At 40.7% G+C, this 13,763-nt stretch overlaps 1 protein-coding gene across 5 annotated transcripts in view; it reads right to left on the bottom strand.

The window, feature by feature from the left end:
- The window catches only part of LOC111871774 (fibronectin type-III domain-containing protein 3a), a 227,393-nt gene that overhangs the window by 8,512 nt on the left and 205,118 nt on the right, over window positions 1-13,763 (bottom strand). For all 5 annotated transcript variants that reach the window (XM_023865103.2, XM_023865112.2, XM_023865095.2 and 2 more), the window contains 5 exons: window positions 12,161-12,430; window positions 10,376-10,629; window positions 7,771-7,974; window positions 4,402-4,568; window positions 25-152 (listed from right to left, as the gene is read on the bottom strand). In XM_023865103.2, coding sequence (XP_023720871.1) covers window positions 25-152; window positions 4,402-4,568; window positions 7,771-7,974; window positions 10,376-10,629; window positions 12,161-12,430 — 1,023 coding nt within the window. The remainder of the gene's footprint in view (window positions 1-24; window positions 153-4,401; window positions 4,569-7,770; window positions 7,975-10,375; window positions 10,630-12,160; window positions 12,431-13,763) is intronic.

Genomic DNA, 13,763 nt, shown 5'->3' with positions numbered 1-13,763 from the left:
GTAATGCTTACTGAAAGTACTCACTAGTTTATACTCTTGGTCTCGAAGCCGTGAAAGCTGAACTTGATATATTATTGGGTCACTACCAACAGGTTTACACGAATTCCATTCAATCATACAGCTCCTTTGTTGAATATCACTGACTTTTGGTGCTGAAAATTAAGTAAAACCTTCTCAATACAACATCAACATAATGAATAAAAACAGACAATATGTGTGTAACACAGAGGAAGATATGAGATGTAAACAAAACTGGCAGGGAAGTCAGCAAACTGGATGACAACATGCGAAGATGAATATAATCCTTTGATGGCTATGGGAACATACATTAATTCATTACCCCACATGCCAGGGTGCAGAATGTTTACACGGCAAAGAGTGTATGGACCCCACTTCTGCATCACTGATTTCAGAACTTTGGCCCAACTATTCCTCGCTTTCTCCAGTGTGCAGAGCTGAAGAAAGGCCAACACTTGGCAGTCTGCCAGTCACAAAGGGGTACAGAAATCTGAATACAGTGATATAAAAACTACAGGGAGGTTCTTACCTTTGTTGATCGGCTCATGGCTCTGCATTTCATGGTGACTGATGAGCCGCCAGCTGCAAGGGGCATACAAATTTTGCCAATGAATCAATATGCCTGATGCCCGATAAAGTTCAGAATTAAGGGAAATTCTTAATTTTGTGGACTGCTTGATGGAATTATGTTTCAAGGCAAGCAGTGCGGTTCTTGCATGGGAATTTGTTCATGATTTCTCACCAGTGGGCTGCGTTATCAGCTCCATTAGTTGTTTGTTCTCAGTTACAATTAGTGACCAGTGTATTCTGATATGGTGCAGTATACTTCAGGGCAACATGTATTTCTGTATAACACCTACGTGAAACACAAACCTGCTAGGAAGTGTTGTTTCAACATAAATTTCACAATCAAAGGGTTCCCAGAAGACAAACAATTTACAATTTGGTGAATAAACTTAGATCAAAGGGAGTCTTCATTCATTCATTCACTGTTGGAGGAGGTGGGTTTCCCCATGCACTTAGACCAGTTATTGGTCCATTGTGCATCCCCCTTTAATTTCTACTGTCCCCATACCCTACCGGTACTGGTGCCCATTATCAGCCCCTTTCTGCCAGCGAGGTCGGCCATCTACTGGCAGTGGTATCTGATAATTAGTCCCTTTCTGTCAGCGAGGTCGGTCCTCATCTGGCAGTGGTACCTAATACTTTCCCCATCTACCGGAGGCATTGGAAACTACTTGGGCACGACAATTTGCCTAATTTAGTTCAGAGGTCTCTTAGAGACATGAGGTTCTTTTATGTGCCATAAATCTACGACACGGGACACACGGCTTAAAGTCCCTCCCGGCGGACTTGTTCCCTGAATTTTTCCGCCCTTAAAAATTCCACGACCTCCGCCGGGTTTGAACCCACGTACCTTAAGTCATGAGGTGGGAACGTTACCCCTAGACTACGGAGGCCACAAAGGGAGTCTTAATAGACAAGAAACAAAAACACAAGTGCTGATGTTTACTGAAGAAAAGTTAGATGATATAGGAGCCATACTTGAATATACACCTAGAAAATCAGTGAACACATCTAGCTTGAGAGACTGCAGTGTCAAAGTCTAGTGCAAGAAGGGCAACACAGCTGCAGCTCAGACGCTATAAAGCAACAGCAATCCATGCCTTGCAGCCCTGTGATGTAGCTAGAAGGGTTCATTTTTGCAGTTGGTTCCTATAGTCTGTTGTAGAAGGTAAGATCGATCGGCAACTGACCTTCCTTTCTGATGAAACATGGTTTCACTTGCAGGGATACATATATATGCTAAATAAATGCTACTGGAGTTCACAGAATCGGCATCCAAACCACAAAGTCCGGATCCATCCAGTGAAAGTTGATGCCTTGTGTGCTTAAGTGCAAGAAGGATTGTTGGACCTGGATTTTTAACAAAAAAATTAATCATGAAAGCTATGTACAAGTCATTCTTGGGCAATTCGTTGCAGAGTTAACAGAAGAAAGACTGTCTGGCTGGTTTATGCAAAATTCAGCTACTGCCCACACTGCACATGTCTATGCAGGTCCCGATGTCTTCGGAGACAGAACTATCGGCAATGATATTTGGCCAGCACATTACTTGATCTTAATCCTTGTGATTTTTTCTTCTGGGGTTGTTTGAAGGACAAAGTTTACAGCCCTAACCCCCCAACAGAAGGACTAAAAGAAAATGTTCCAGGAAATTGCAAATGTTCCTGCAGAACAGCTGCAAAGGGTAAATTAGAACGTCTTCCACCAGAGTAAGGAATGTCTATGTGTAGAGGGACAGCATTTGCAACACCTCCTGAGATCTGTGAAATGTAACTACTTCATTCCAAACACTATCAGCCAACAGGCATACTGATTCATCAGCAAAATTCATATGAACCTCACAGCCAGCAGTGCACCAGTTGCTGTGCAGTGCAGAGCCATGAATTGACCAATAAAGTTAAGAACCTCCTTGTATAAAGAAAATGTGAATTGAAAATTTGAGTTTTTGCAAAGAGAAGCCCCATAAAATAAATAAAATTAAACTAAATTAAAAATTTCATCTGCTGGATTTTGACACCATGTAGACTTGCTGACAGACAACAAAGTTTTATAGAAGCATTCTGCAACCATCTTCTGGGTTGAAATGCATATACAGGGTGTCCCAGGAGGAATGGACCAAACTTCGGGAGGGTGTTCCTTATGTTAAAGTATGCCAATATAACCCAAAACACCTATGTCCAAAGTTGAACGGTTTTGGAGATAATGGCCCAAGAAAAGTGTGGTCTTCTGGCAGGTCCACGCACTGTACCTCCCAGCTGAGAGGCCTTATCTGTGTTTGTCCTTGAGTGCGGTGATACACCCTAGCCGTGCTTATGTTGTTGGCTTTATCAGAAAGCGCAGTCAGTATGTTACGTCAGCGCTTGCCATGCCTGTGTCATGTATAGTGCTTGGAAACCCTAAGGACAATTATGACATGGCGAGCGAGTATTCTGTACTTCAATTTTATGGCTTCATGTCACTCACAAGTTAGTTTGATGTTACGTACATTATTAACATTACAGAATCCACATATTCCTGCCAGTTTTAATATGTATTTTGTAATCAACAAGCGTGCAACGCCGGTCAAAGTTTGACACTTCTCTGGCAATTATCTCCATAACCGTTCAACTTTGGACATAGGTGTTTTGGGTTATATCGCCATACTTTAACATAAGGAACACCCTCCCAAAGTTTGGTCCATTCCTCCTGGGTCACCCTGTATATGTAGGTTGCAAGGAAAATGGTAACTTAAGACTCCGGATATGAAACTGGAGCTTAGTCGGGCTAATCAAGAATGTAGGTAGGAGAACGGTCCTTTCAGAGCCAGAGTATTGTTCTTTATCACAAAAGGAAAACAGAATTGTGAAAAAAGATGGCTCTTGGGAATGGAAAGTGAGAAACTATCCCTTTCCTTTTTCCATGGACACAGAAAGAGGAGTGTTGCCCGAGGAGAAAGTAACTGTTTTTCCCATGGGCAGAACCTCCCTTTCCTTCGAGTAGTGCACAATACAATTCTGCTCTGGCTCCTTTGACGGGGAACAACACTGTGACTCTGAAAAAAAAGGCCATGTTCTCTCTAACTCCCTCCTATGATGATAAACAATATTGTGGCCCCCAAAAGAGCCATTCTCCTAGCTACCATTCCCACTAGCACAGCACTAGGCTTCATTTCCTTACCCTGTCCTGTGGGTCTCAATGACCACCACCTTCCTTGCAACATGCCCATGTAAATGAATCAATTTCACTTTGCACGCTTTAACCCTCAAGACAGCGGCAGCATGTTCCTCCAAAATGTTGGTAGTCCCATATAAGAGACTACACAATGTCATGATCCTGAAGACCGAAATCTCAACAATCACTGCCATGAAAATCCTAGAGCTTATAGTGGCAAAGCAATCTGTACCATGTTGTAAGAATTCACAAACAAAATATATTGGATTTGTTGCTTTCAACCATTTATTGATCTTATTCCTTTGATTAGCTTGGATAATTCAGCTGACTGTAGCACACAGAATAAGATCAAACCCCCCCCCCAACTACCCCTCATCCTCAACACAGAACACTGGATGCTAAGATGCTAACATCATTTTGGCCATTACAGATCTGGCCTTCTGACCTGAGAAATTAATATGACACACAATACAGAAATAAAGCATAGAATTACTGCCCACATTCTAGCTATCAGGTGAAAACCAGCCAACACGCACTTGACAGACATATAAGTACCTCTCTTTCAGTAGTGTTAAATGGACTGAGTAAGTTTTCAGGAGTGGATTCAATAGTGGGTTTTTGTGTTAGTAGTTCTGATGATCAAGATATAGTGAACAAATGAGATACCTTTTAGAGAGGGGGGTGGTGCAATGCAGGTGCTGAATTCCTGAATTTCAGAAAAATCTCCTTGGCCTGCATCATTAGCTGCTGCAATTCGAAACCTATACACTGTCATTTCTTGCAGCCGATTTACTTTACAGCTATGACTTGTGCCTTGGTACACACACTGAAATCTGGGAGAAAAAAAAATAGTAAAATGAGACAATAGAATACAAACTGATAAAAAGTTTTAACACACACATTTATACAAGGTAAACATGAACAATTATGTAGTTCTCAAGTTTGTAACAATGGTTAGCATTGCCATGGAAGGATTTTCTTTGGACATATCCACTGTCTTGTCAATTAAATTACAATAAAACAGAGAAGATGAAAACAGAACAAAGTTTCAGATGCTGTCTGCTTCATCATTTTAAAGAAGTACCTACCATGCAAGGACCTGTGTAAAGGAAGTCATTTTTATCAGTGGACATTAAGAGGTATCAGAGGTGTATTAGGAAGGCCACACTCTGGCATGCGTCAAGACATGTAACAGTCAAGATGCGATGTCTGCAACATGATGCAAAGAAAGGAGCACAATTGAAATGAAGATTATGAAAACCGCCACACACTGGTCTGAGTCATGATGCTGACATCATGACTCAGGCTGGTGTGCAGCAGTTTTCATAATCTCATTCGTTCCAATTGTGCTCCTTTCTTTGCATCATGTCGAAGACATCATGTCTTGACTGTTACATGTCTTGACACATGCCACTGTGCAGCCTACCTTATACATATAGAAAAACACAAAAATACTGGAGGGGGATGAGGAACAAAAAATTGACCACAAAAGCCAGTGAGTCAGCAGTAATGTGCATGTGAAGCAAGTGGGAGCCTGACTATCCAGTGTAACAGATTGAGGAAATGAAGAGTGGATTAAATATTTCAGAAGTCAAGAAAGAATCATTAACCATGGGAAGTATACTACCACATTTACACAACTACGAACTCTTTTAATTTTCAGTGAACTAGTGGGGGTCATACTGTATCTGTAAATGAAGCAGAATGTATTACAAAAGGGCTTCTTTACTCTCATATTCATTCACATATAGAGGATTATGTTATATTCAAAACTGAAGAAAAATGCATACAGACAGACAACATTCAACAGTTTCTGGGAGAGCAGATATCTTGCAGCTATACAATCACAGAGCACTGCTTGGGCAGTGGCCAGCTCCTCCACAATGTCTTGACAGACATTTTTCAAATCCGCACAGGAGACCTAGCTGTTCACTTCACAATCTCCATCCAGATGGTTTGTCTGAAGGCCTCATAAAATCTCTCCTTGCTCCCCAAATGCAGCTCCTCTTTCAGGCCTTGGGTCCTTATGTCATTGTTAAATTCTGAGCCCTTCTGTCATTTCTTCTTGACTGCAACCCTTATGCTGTGCTGTTCCTGAACAGTGGGTCAACTGTCCAGTGCCTTATGGCCAGATGCCAGTCTCCAGACCCATCTTCCAGTGCTCCGATCACCTCTATTGCTGAGAAGAAAGCAGTCTTCTGGGATTTGGCACCGTGTATATGTGGTGCCAAATCCCAGAAGACTGCTTTCTTCATAGTCACCGCCATGAAAGCCTCAAATCTTACATCTCTATTGCTGGCTCTTCATCAGGAACTTACTGGTGCTCTGCTATTGCCTCTATTTCTTCTGGATTTGCCTCCAAATCCACGACCTTCACTGTTTCTAGGCAAGTGTATATTAACAGAGATTTCAAACATAACTGACCAAATCAGCAAGGAGATTCTGGTATATTGGGACCAACTGAAATGCAGCAATGGCAATTGAGAGAACTGGTGTTTTTAAATTTTAATTTATGTGCAGTATGACAGCTACGTAAGTGAAAATACACCTGATGATGGCCAGTTACGGCCAAAACATGTAGTGTAAAAGAAGAAAAACAAAGCACTACAAAAGAATTGTATTTATGACGGTATTTATATTATACATATAGTTTCTAGGCAAGTCTTACTTTTGGCTTCCCTTGGTTTCTGGCCAGTATTTATCCTGGCCTCCATCATTTCTGGGCAAGGCGTCATCTCTTTTCTCAAGCCTTAATTTTTTCTATGATCTCCTTGAGGATGGTATCCATTCTGGTTTGGTTGATATTTATTTTCACCATCATCAACTTGGAAATTCTCTCACTTTGCCTAGCAGGCATTCCATCATTTGCTCTATTCCTGTAGTATGCAACATGACTACCCAATGCAATCCCTGATCCATTAATTCAATCAATTTTATCCTTTCCCATCCAATAATCCCACTTCTGACATCAGAAGTCATGTGACTGACTGTGGATGGGGTGTGCATAGATAATTGGATTTATTGCACTCTTAAACCACATGTGACTACTTTACAAAGCACTATCACAAAAATACTAGTGATCTTAGTCACGGTCTTCACTGTGCTGCTTGTTAGCAGCTGCCAATGGCAGACCTTCCCCTTCCTCCAGGTTCTTGAACTGTCCCCAGCTTCTGTCACTCACAACTGACGGCCTGCATGCTCTCTCTCGCCTTCTTGAACAACCAACTCAAAGTCAAAGTCAAAGTTACTTTACAAATGGAGGTTTACAGCCAATCAGTTTGTCCTGGTGTCAAGCTGCTTGAGACCTATGGCCAGAGATTTTTTCAACTGAAATCATGTGTTAATAGTCCTTATGTAACATCCTCTCTGACGAGATGGGTTTGTCTCTTATGAATATGCTTGGCCTTTCATCAAGCCTACATTCTGCACATATAATGATTAACTGCAGCTGGTCCTTGTTAGCCACAGCACACACATGGAAAACACTACTTCCAATGTCTGTTTGGGTCACCATGTGATAGCCACTGAGCCATTGCCTAGGAACGGGTGTGTTTATGAAGCTGTTCCCTACCAACGGCTGTCTCTGCTGGCTTCACAATTCTGTCTTTCAGCCAATATGCCACAATACTTTATCCATTAGATTAGGCTCTTATGGCTTATTTGTTTCACTCTTCACTAAAGATAGTTCCAAAGAGAGTTAAATGTCTCTGCAATGACAGCATAATTAAGTACATAAAGCATCAAAAGAACTGCATACCCACCTGGTGACAAGTCTTTAGAGAATAACTAACTCTCATTACATTAAACACAAAAGTAATACATAAATCAAAGCTCTTCTGTGATGTAAAAACATTTCTCAGGCTGAGAACACATGACTGACACTGTGACTATAAATTTAAATATAGAAAGATGTAAATAATGCATTTGGCCTTGCATACAAACATATGTACCTTACAGAGTTTTGTAACATATATAAAAATTACTGTAAGGAAAAATAAACTGTTCTCAAATTGTTCTGGAACATATTCCACTTACTCCTTCATCCATGTATTGTCTGATTCAACTGTATATTGGGTGAAATTGGGGTTCTTGCCATCACCCCACTTGAGCTTCAAGTAGTTGTGTCCTACACCAGCACATTCAAGTTTGGGTGGTGCAGGGGGGAGTGACAGGGTTGTTACACGTAAGACGGGTGAGAATGGCCCTGGTCCCACATTGTTTACTGCCTGTACTCGCAGCCTATTGAAAAGAAACCAATGAATATTAATACCAAGTGTGTATGTTCCTGCAGGTCTTAAGGATCCATTCCTCTTTGATTTGCCACATTCAAGTTTGAAAGGTTAAAAAGATACTACTGTATTCTCATATGCTACATCCTGCTGTGTATTCTGGTTAGTTAATATTAATTTATACAGTCAACACAATAAAAATTTATTGATAGTACTTACTATGCATGTGCAAGTCTCAAGTATAAAATGAAGGAAAAAATCTTAATCTCAATTTGAACACTCAATTTTTAGTCTCAAACTTCAATAATTTTCTAATAATTTCTTCTACTTTGTGCACTGACGTATATCAAAAGGGACTGGTACTGTAACTGCCCAAATGGAAGATGAATACCCACTCCTCTTTCAAGTTTACAGAACTATGGGTCTTCGTGAATTTGAGTGCTATAAGTTTTTAAGCTTTCTATGGTGTCCATGCTAAAGTTCACCATAGCAAGTGAGAAAAGACAGAAATATGTTTGAAGCCCAGAAGCCAAAGTGGCCACACACAGTTTCTGACGTGCCGCAGAAGTTAGGAAACAAAAATTGTAATTCACCATTTATAATAGCATAAAATTCTGTGTTAATGCAAGTGTTCTTCACCATAAAATTGCCAGATCATGTCAAGAAAACAGGTACTAGTACAAAGGGAATAAAAAGGTAAAGCTATTCCTGTAACAGGCCATGAAGGCCAATAGGGTTCTGAGATGGCTCCCACACTTTCTGTAGACTATCGGCTCACAGATGGAGGTGAGGTTGTCACCCTTACACACCGGCGACCCATTACCCCCAAGGTAGATTCCTGGTACTCATTTCTGTTAGAGGCTGAGTCAACCCCAGGGCCATAGTGCGGCTGGAAGGATTAGGTAAACTGAAAAGATTCTCCTCATTGGACTTGAACCCATGACCTTCCGGCTTGTAGCTTAGTGCCTCAACCAACTACACTACAATGTGCCAAAACTGTCAGATGCTGCAAGTATATTAAGGTGATTAAACATGCATAACAAACAAACAACCGCGATGCAGCAAAGAAAATGTAGTGAATCATGAGCAAACATCTGAAGGTTGAAACAATAGAAACAGAATCCATGCCAATTTTAATGCAAATATTAATGTCTGTACAGATTAAAAAATTGAACACAATGCCAGTTTTGTGCAACATCATTAAACTGAATAAGCAGCAGGAATTTAACTCCAGAAGGAGTGATGTGTATAAATGATGCGGTGGAATGGGTTTTCTTTCTAGTGAAGAACTTCATTTTAAAACAAGTGATCACTAGACTTAGACGTAGCGCTAACGAAATACCTGTGTATTTCACTACATCATCCGATTACACCAAAATCTGCTTTCATAAAAACATCAGGCAAAGGATAGATGCAAGTGGCTATAACGCTAACATGGTAGGCAGACAGTACAACTTACTGCCATGACAACGAATAAAAGAACTATGGCTACAAGTACAGCTGCCTGTGTAACTAATAATCAGGTGTCTAACTATGGGCTGGGCAACTAAAATGAACTGATGGGGAACTGGACTGGTTACAAATTACATGGAAGATGAGACCAAGAGTGTTGTTCAGAACACAGAAATGCTTGTTCTGGATGTAAAAGTCATTTAACACAAGATATTATATCTGTGATTCATGCACTGAATACTAACCTTGTAGTTGCATCTGAAGGGATGATCTCTTAACTACACACTCTAGAAAATATTCTCAAGGATAATTTGAAACAATTCCATTCTGAATGGCTGTTGGTAGGGAACCATGTTCTGCCACCACTGGGAACACAAAGAGTCCCAGCACAGAACAGTTGTGCCAGTGGATCGAGACCACAGCAACAAATCTCTCCTGAAGTGACAAAGGATTTACGAGGTGCCATATATCTGATGAAATGGATAGTGGAATGATGAGGAAGGAGTTTGGACTCTTGACAGTAAAGATAAGAGTGTGTGTGAACTGTGAATCTGATATCTGAGAACTGTAAAGCCACTGAAGCTAAGACATACAACAGGGATGGTATTGTGGTCAGTGTGGGTGGTACTGTATCACTGTGTTAGTGTACAGTAAGCAATCTCCTCTTTAACACATTAGCCTCTGATGATGGCCCTATAGGACTGAAACATGCAAGGCATCATTTATCTAAGAAGTACAGTTTTTAACTACTACATGTTATACTTGAAAGTTTTTTTATTACTTCATTATGTCTATAAAAGTACAAAAAACTAATGACAAATATTATAATGACTAAAATCTCATAAAAAATTCAATTAGCTAAGCAGGAAATTCAGGTTCAACAGTTATCACATCAAATGCTCCATTCTGTGACATAACACAGAATTTTACTTCTCATGCTTATAAAGAAATATAAGGACCTGTAACTTGTGTCTGGTATTAGGCCATCCAGTGTGTGCTCCACTGCTGGTCCAATAGTTGATTCGATGTGATCGCCCACATCAATATTGTAATGAAGAATATCAGCACCATGGCAGGCAGGCTCCTGCCAGGAGAGCTTTATGGTGGTTGGTGTAACTACATAACGAGGCAAACACATGGCTGCAGGGGATGAAGGGGGAGTAATGGTTTGACTTGCTGCTGAAACTGCGCTCCATCCAGCACTGTTAGAAGCCTATACAAAAACAAACACATCATAAGCAATATGTGCTCAGAGCTGGCACCCAATAAAATGGAACAAGATGTTTCGCAGATACTGTAATCACACGAATACAGAATGAGTTTCATCCCTTTAATGCAGCATCAACAAAATGAGCAGTCATCTAAAAACAAGAACATATTTTCTTTTATTGTTAGTGGGGTGGGACTAAGTCCCTTGTACTGCGGCCACTTCTGGCCTATTGTACCAGCCCCAGATGATAGGTGAGGGTGATTGTGGAGCAATTGGTGGAATGAAGATTGGCAGGGGAATCTGAAGTACTCTGAGAAAACCTGCCCCAGTGCCACTTGGTCCACCATAAATCCCACTTGACCAGACCCAGGATCGAGCCTGGGCCGCTGCGGTGGGAAGCTAGTGACTAACCGCTTGAGCTATGGCACGGGCTAGGAAGAACACATACTATGTATTCAGTACTCAAAACATTTGATTTTTGGGTGTGGGCTGAGCTGCTGTCAACAGCTGGTCACTATACCTAATGTAACAATGTAATCAGTCTGCAGCATGTACAACAATGTAAGTTTCATTGGTAATATACAGAGCTGCAGCAGCAGAGGTGAACCTGGAATTCTGATTACATCCATATTCAGATTAAGGCCCATAATGCCAGTCATTACTGAGTCAGGAGGGCTTAACTAGAAACAAACCACCCTGGTAAAACTATGTTTGCCACTGCTAAGCAGATCTAGGTGGACAGCATGTTAGAAATCATATTTGATAAATTTTTTGAACAGTTTGAAGGACAGTCCTATGCAGTGGCAGGAGTCACCTGGCATTTTGGGGAAATGGGCTACTCACTATTACATCCCAGATGAGAGATGTCTTCATAACCATCACTGTGACAACTAAAAACCCTTTGAGTTAAAGAAATGTTATAAACTTGTATTATTATAATTAAAAAATAAAATACATTAACGGAGGTTAAACTGCACACTCCATTTTTAATTTAGATTAAAATGCCATTTATTCTGAGAATTCATCATTCCCACTCATTGAAATATTAAAGTTTTTCCATATCTTCCATTAAAATGTAAATACACCAGCAGAAAAACTCCCAACAGTTAGCACAACTAGAGAATTTATAGTGTGATGTTTAAAGGTTATTTTTAGTAAGGTGTAACTGCATATATTTTATTGCAGGACATGGAATAATTGGGGAAAAAATATGATTCATAATTGGGGAACCAGGAAAAAATGACTTCTAATAAATGAAAGTTTTGAGGAGGGTCGCAATGTTATACTATGCAAATGCAAAAGCTATGCAATGGATGAATCACTGACAGACACAACACAGGAAAGGTGCATCAGTAGTGAGGAGATTAAATTAATTCAGATAAATCTAAGTTACAGTTTCAAAAGTCAATAAATGATATACTGTCTAAAACTGAGGATAACTAATTTAGGGTTGGGGGGGGGGGGTTGATTCCATGTAGATGATTAAAAATTAGTTTTATATACACAGTTCCAAAAAATAATATGATATTCATACCTGTATCCGAAAGTAGTATGGAGTGGCTGCAGCCAGGCTTCGCACTTCATAGGAGTGACTCAAGCCATGGAATACTGTAGTATAATCCTGCTCTCTGTCTGTCATACTCATCTCCAGCCGGTAGTCTGTGATTGGTGCTCCATTGCTGGAAGGTTCATCCCACTGAATAACAGCATGATGTGAGGACCGGCATATAACCATAGGCTCGCTTGGGGTGTCAGGGGGTGCAGCACCAGTCATCACCTCTAGGCTGTCTGACCACAGACCAGGCTGTAAGATGCATATTGTAATAACTACAGACATACCATTAAGAGGAAACTGTTTGTGATTTACAGACCCACAGTATAAGTTAGTTCCACAGTAAACACATGTTTTCAGAGACATGTTTTGCAGTTTTCCTGACCCTAACTTCAGCACATTTTAATGAAGCATTAAAAACATATTCTTAAATTCAATGTCACAAGTTCTACCAAGATATAATGAACTTAATCCCATAAAAACTTACAAAGAAAAAGGGCTTACACATGCATGCTCTCATAAATAAAGAACTCCCCTTTCCGAGCTCCAGGCTCACAACCAGCGCATACACATTAAACAGCTTATGCAAGGCTATCACGCTTATAACTCTTTTGGTACAGGTTACATACCCAGTATATAATTGATGAACAGAACTTGGTAAATTACTACAGATACATCTTATAACAGAAATAGGTTCAGTGGTATCATATTGTCACGTGTCTTGAGTTCGAATCTCGTTGATCACATGTGTAAGTCCAAATCCCACTTCTGACACCAGTTGTCATGTATTGGGTGTATAACGCAACAAATAACTTCACACCGTATTTGATATAGCGAATTTTATTTCACATTCGCTCTTACAATCACACAATTAACAATCTGACAACTACTGCTATCTGCAGTATCACAAATACTACACTCCAAATGCCAGAATGCAACTGACTGGTTGCTGGCTAACTTGGAACTCTCTTGGAACTAACTCGTAGGTAGCTGCCTTGAGAACTGTTGATAACACACTCTGACTCGTAGGCTTGCTCGGAACTAACTGTGAACAGCCTTCGCTGCTCCTTATGTAGCCTCGTTCCAGACCACTGTCGTCCGGTGCCGTGTTGATAGCAACGCTGTCCGGAGTTGTTGACTGCTGCCTAGCAACCGCGATATCCCTTGGTGACGTCACCGCTGTTGACTCGCGTTGCATAGCTACCAGGTTGCGGGGACTCGGCTAACTTCGGCTCCGCTCGGCACGTCACCGCGGGGAGAGTGGCGGGTTGATGACTTGCCTATTACGCGAGCGCTACATTACCGCAACATGCCGCTGGGGAGGTAGGGGTCCTCCGTTGCACAACATGCCACAATATTACCAATAAATTCTCTTGTAGAAGACATATGACACTATGAAAACTATAACGCTTTTTTCAGAACATAGGAAACAGTGCATGCACATACTCATGCATAAGAATGTGCATGCACACATGTACACACGCGCATGTGAACACATATGCCCCCCCCCCAATACAACATTTTTGTTTTAGTCAAAGCAAAGTGGTACTATTCACTCTTTTGTATCAACATTAAAAATATCTTA

This window comes from Cryptotermes secundus, unplaced genomic scaffold (genome assembly GCF_002891405.2).
Source record: "Cryptotermes secundus unplaced genomic scaffold, Csec_1.0 scaffold428, whole genome shotgun sequence".
Taxonomy (NCBI): Eukaryota; Metazoa; Arthropoda; class Insecta; order Blattodea; family Kalotermitidae; genus Cryptotermes; species Cryptotermes secundus.
The sequence above is the reverse complement of the archived record's forward strand: the minus strand, read 5'-3'. Positions and strand labels throughout refer to the sequence as shown.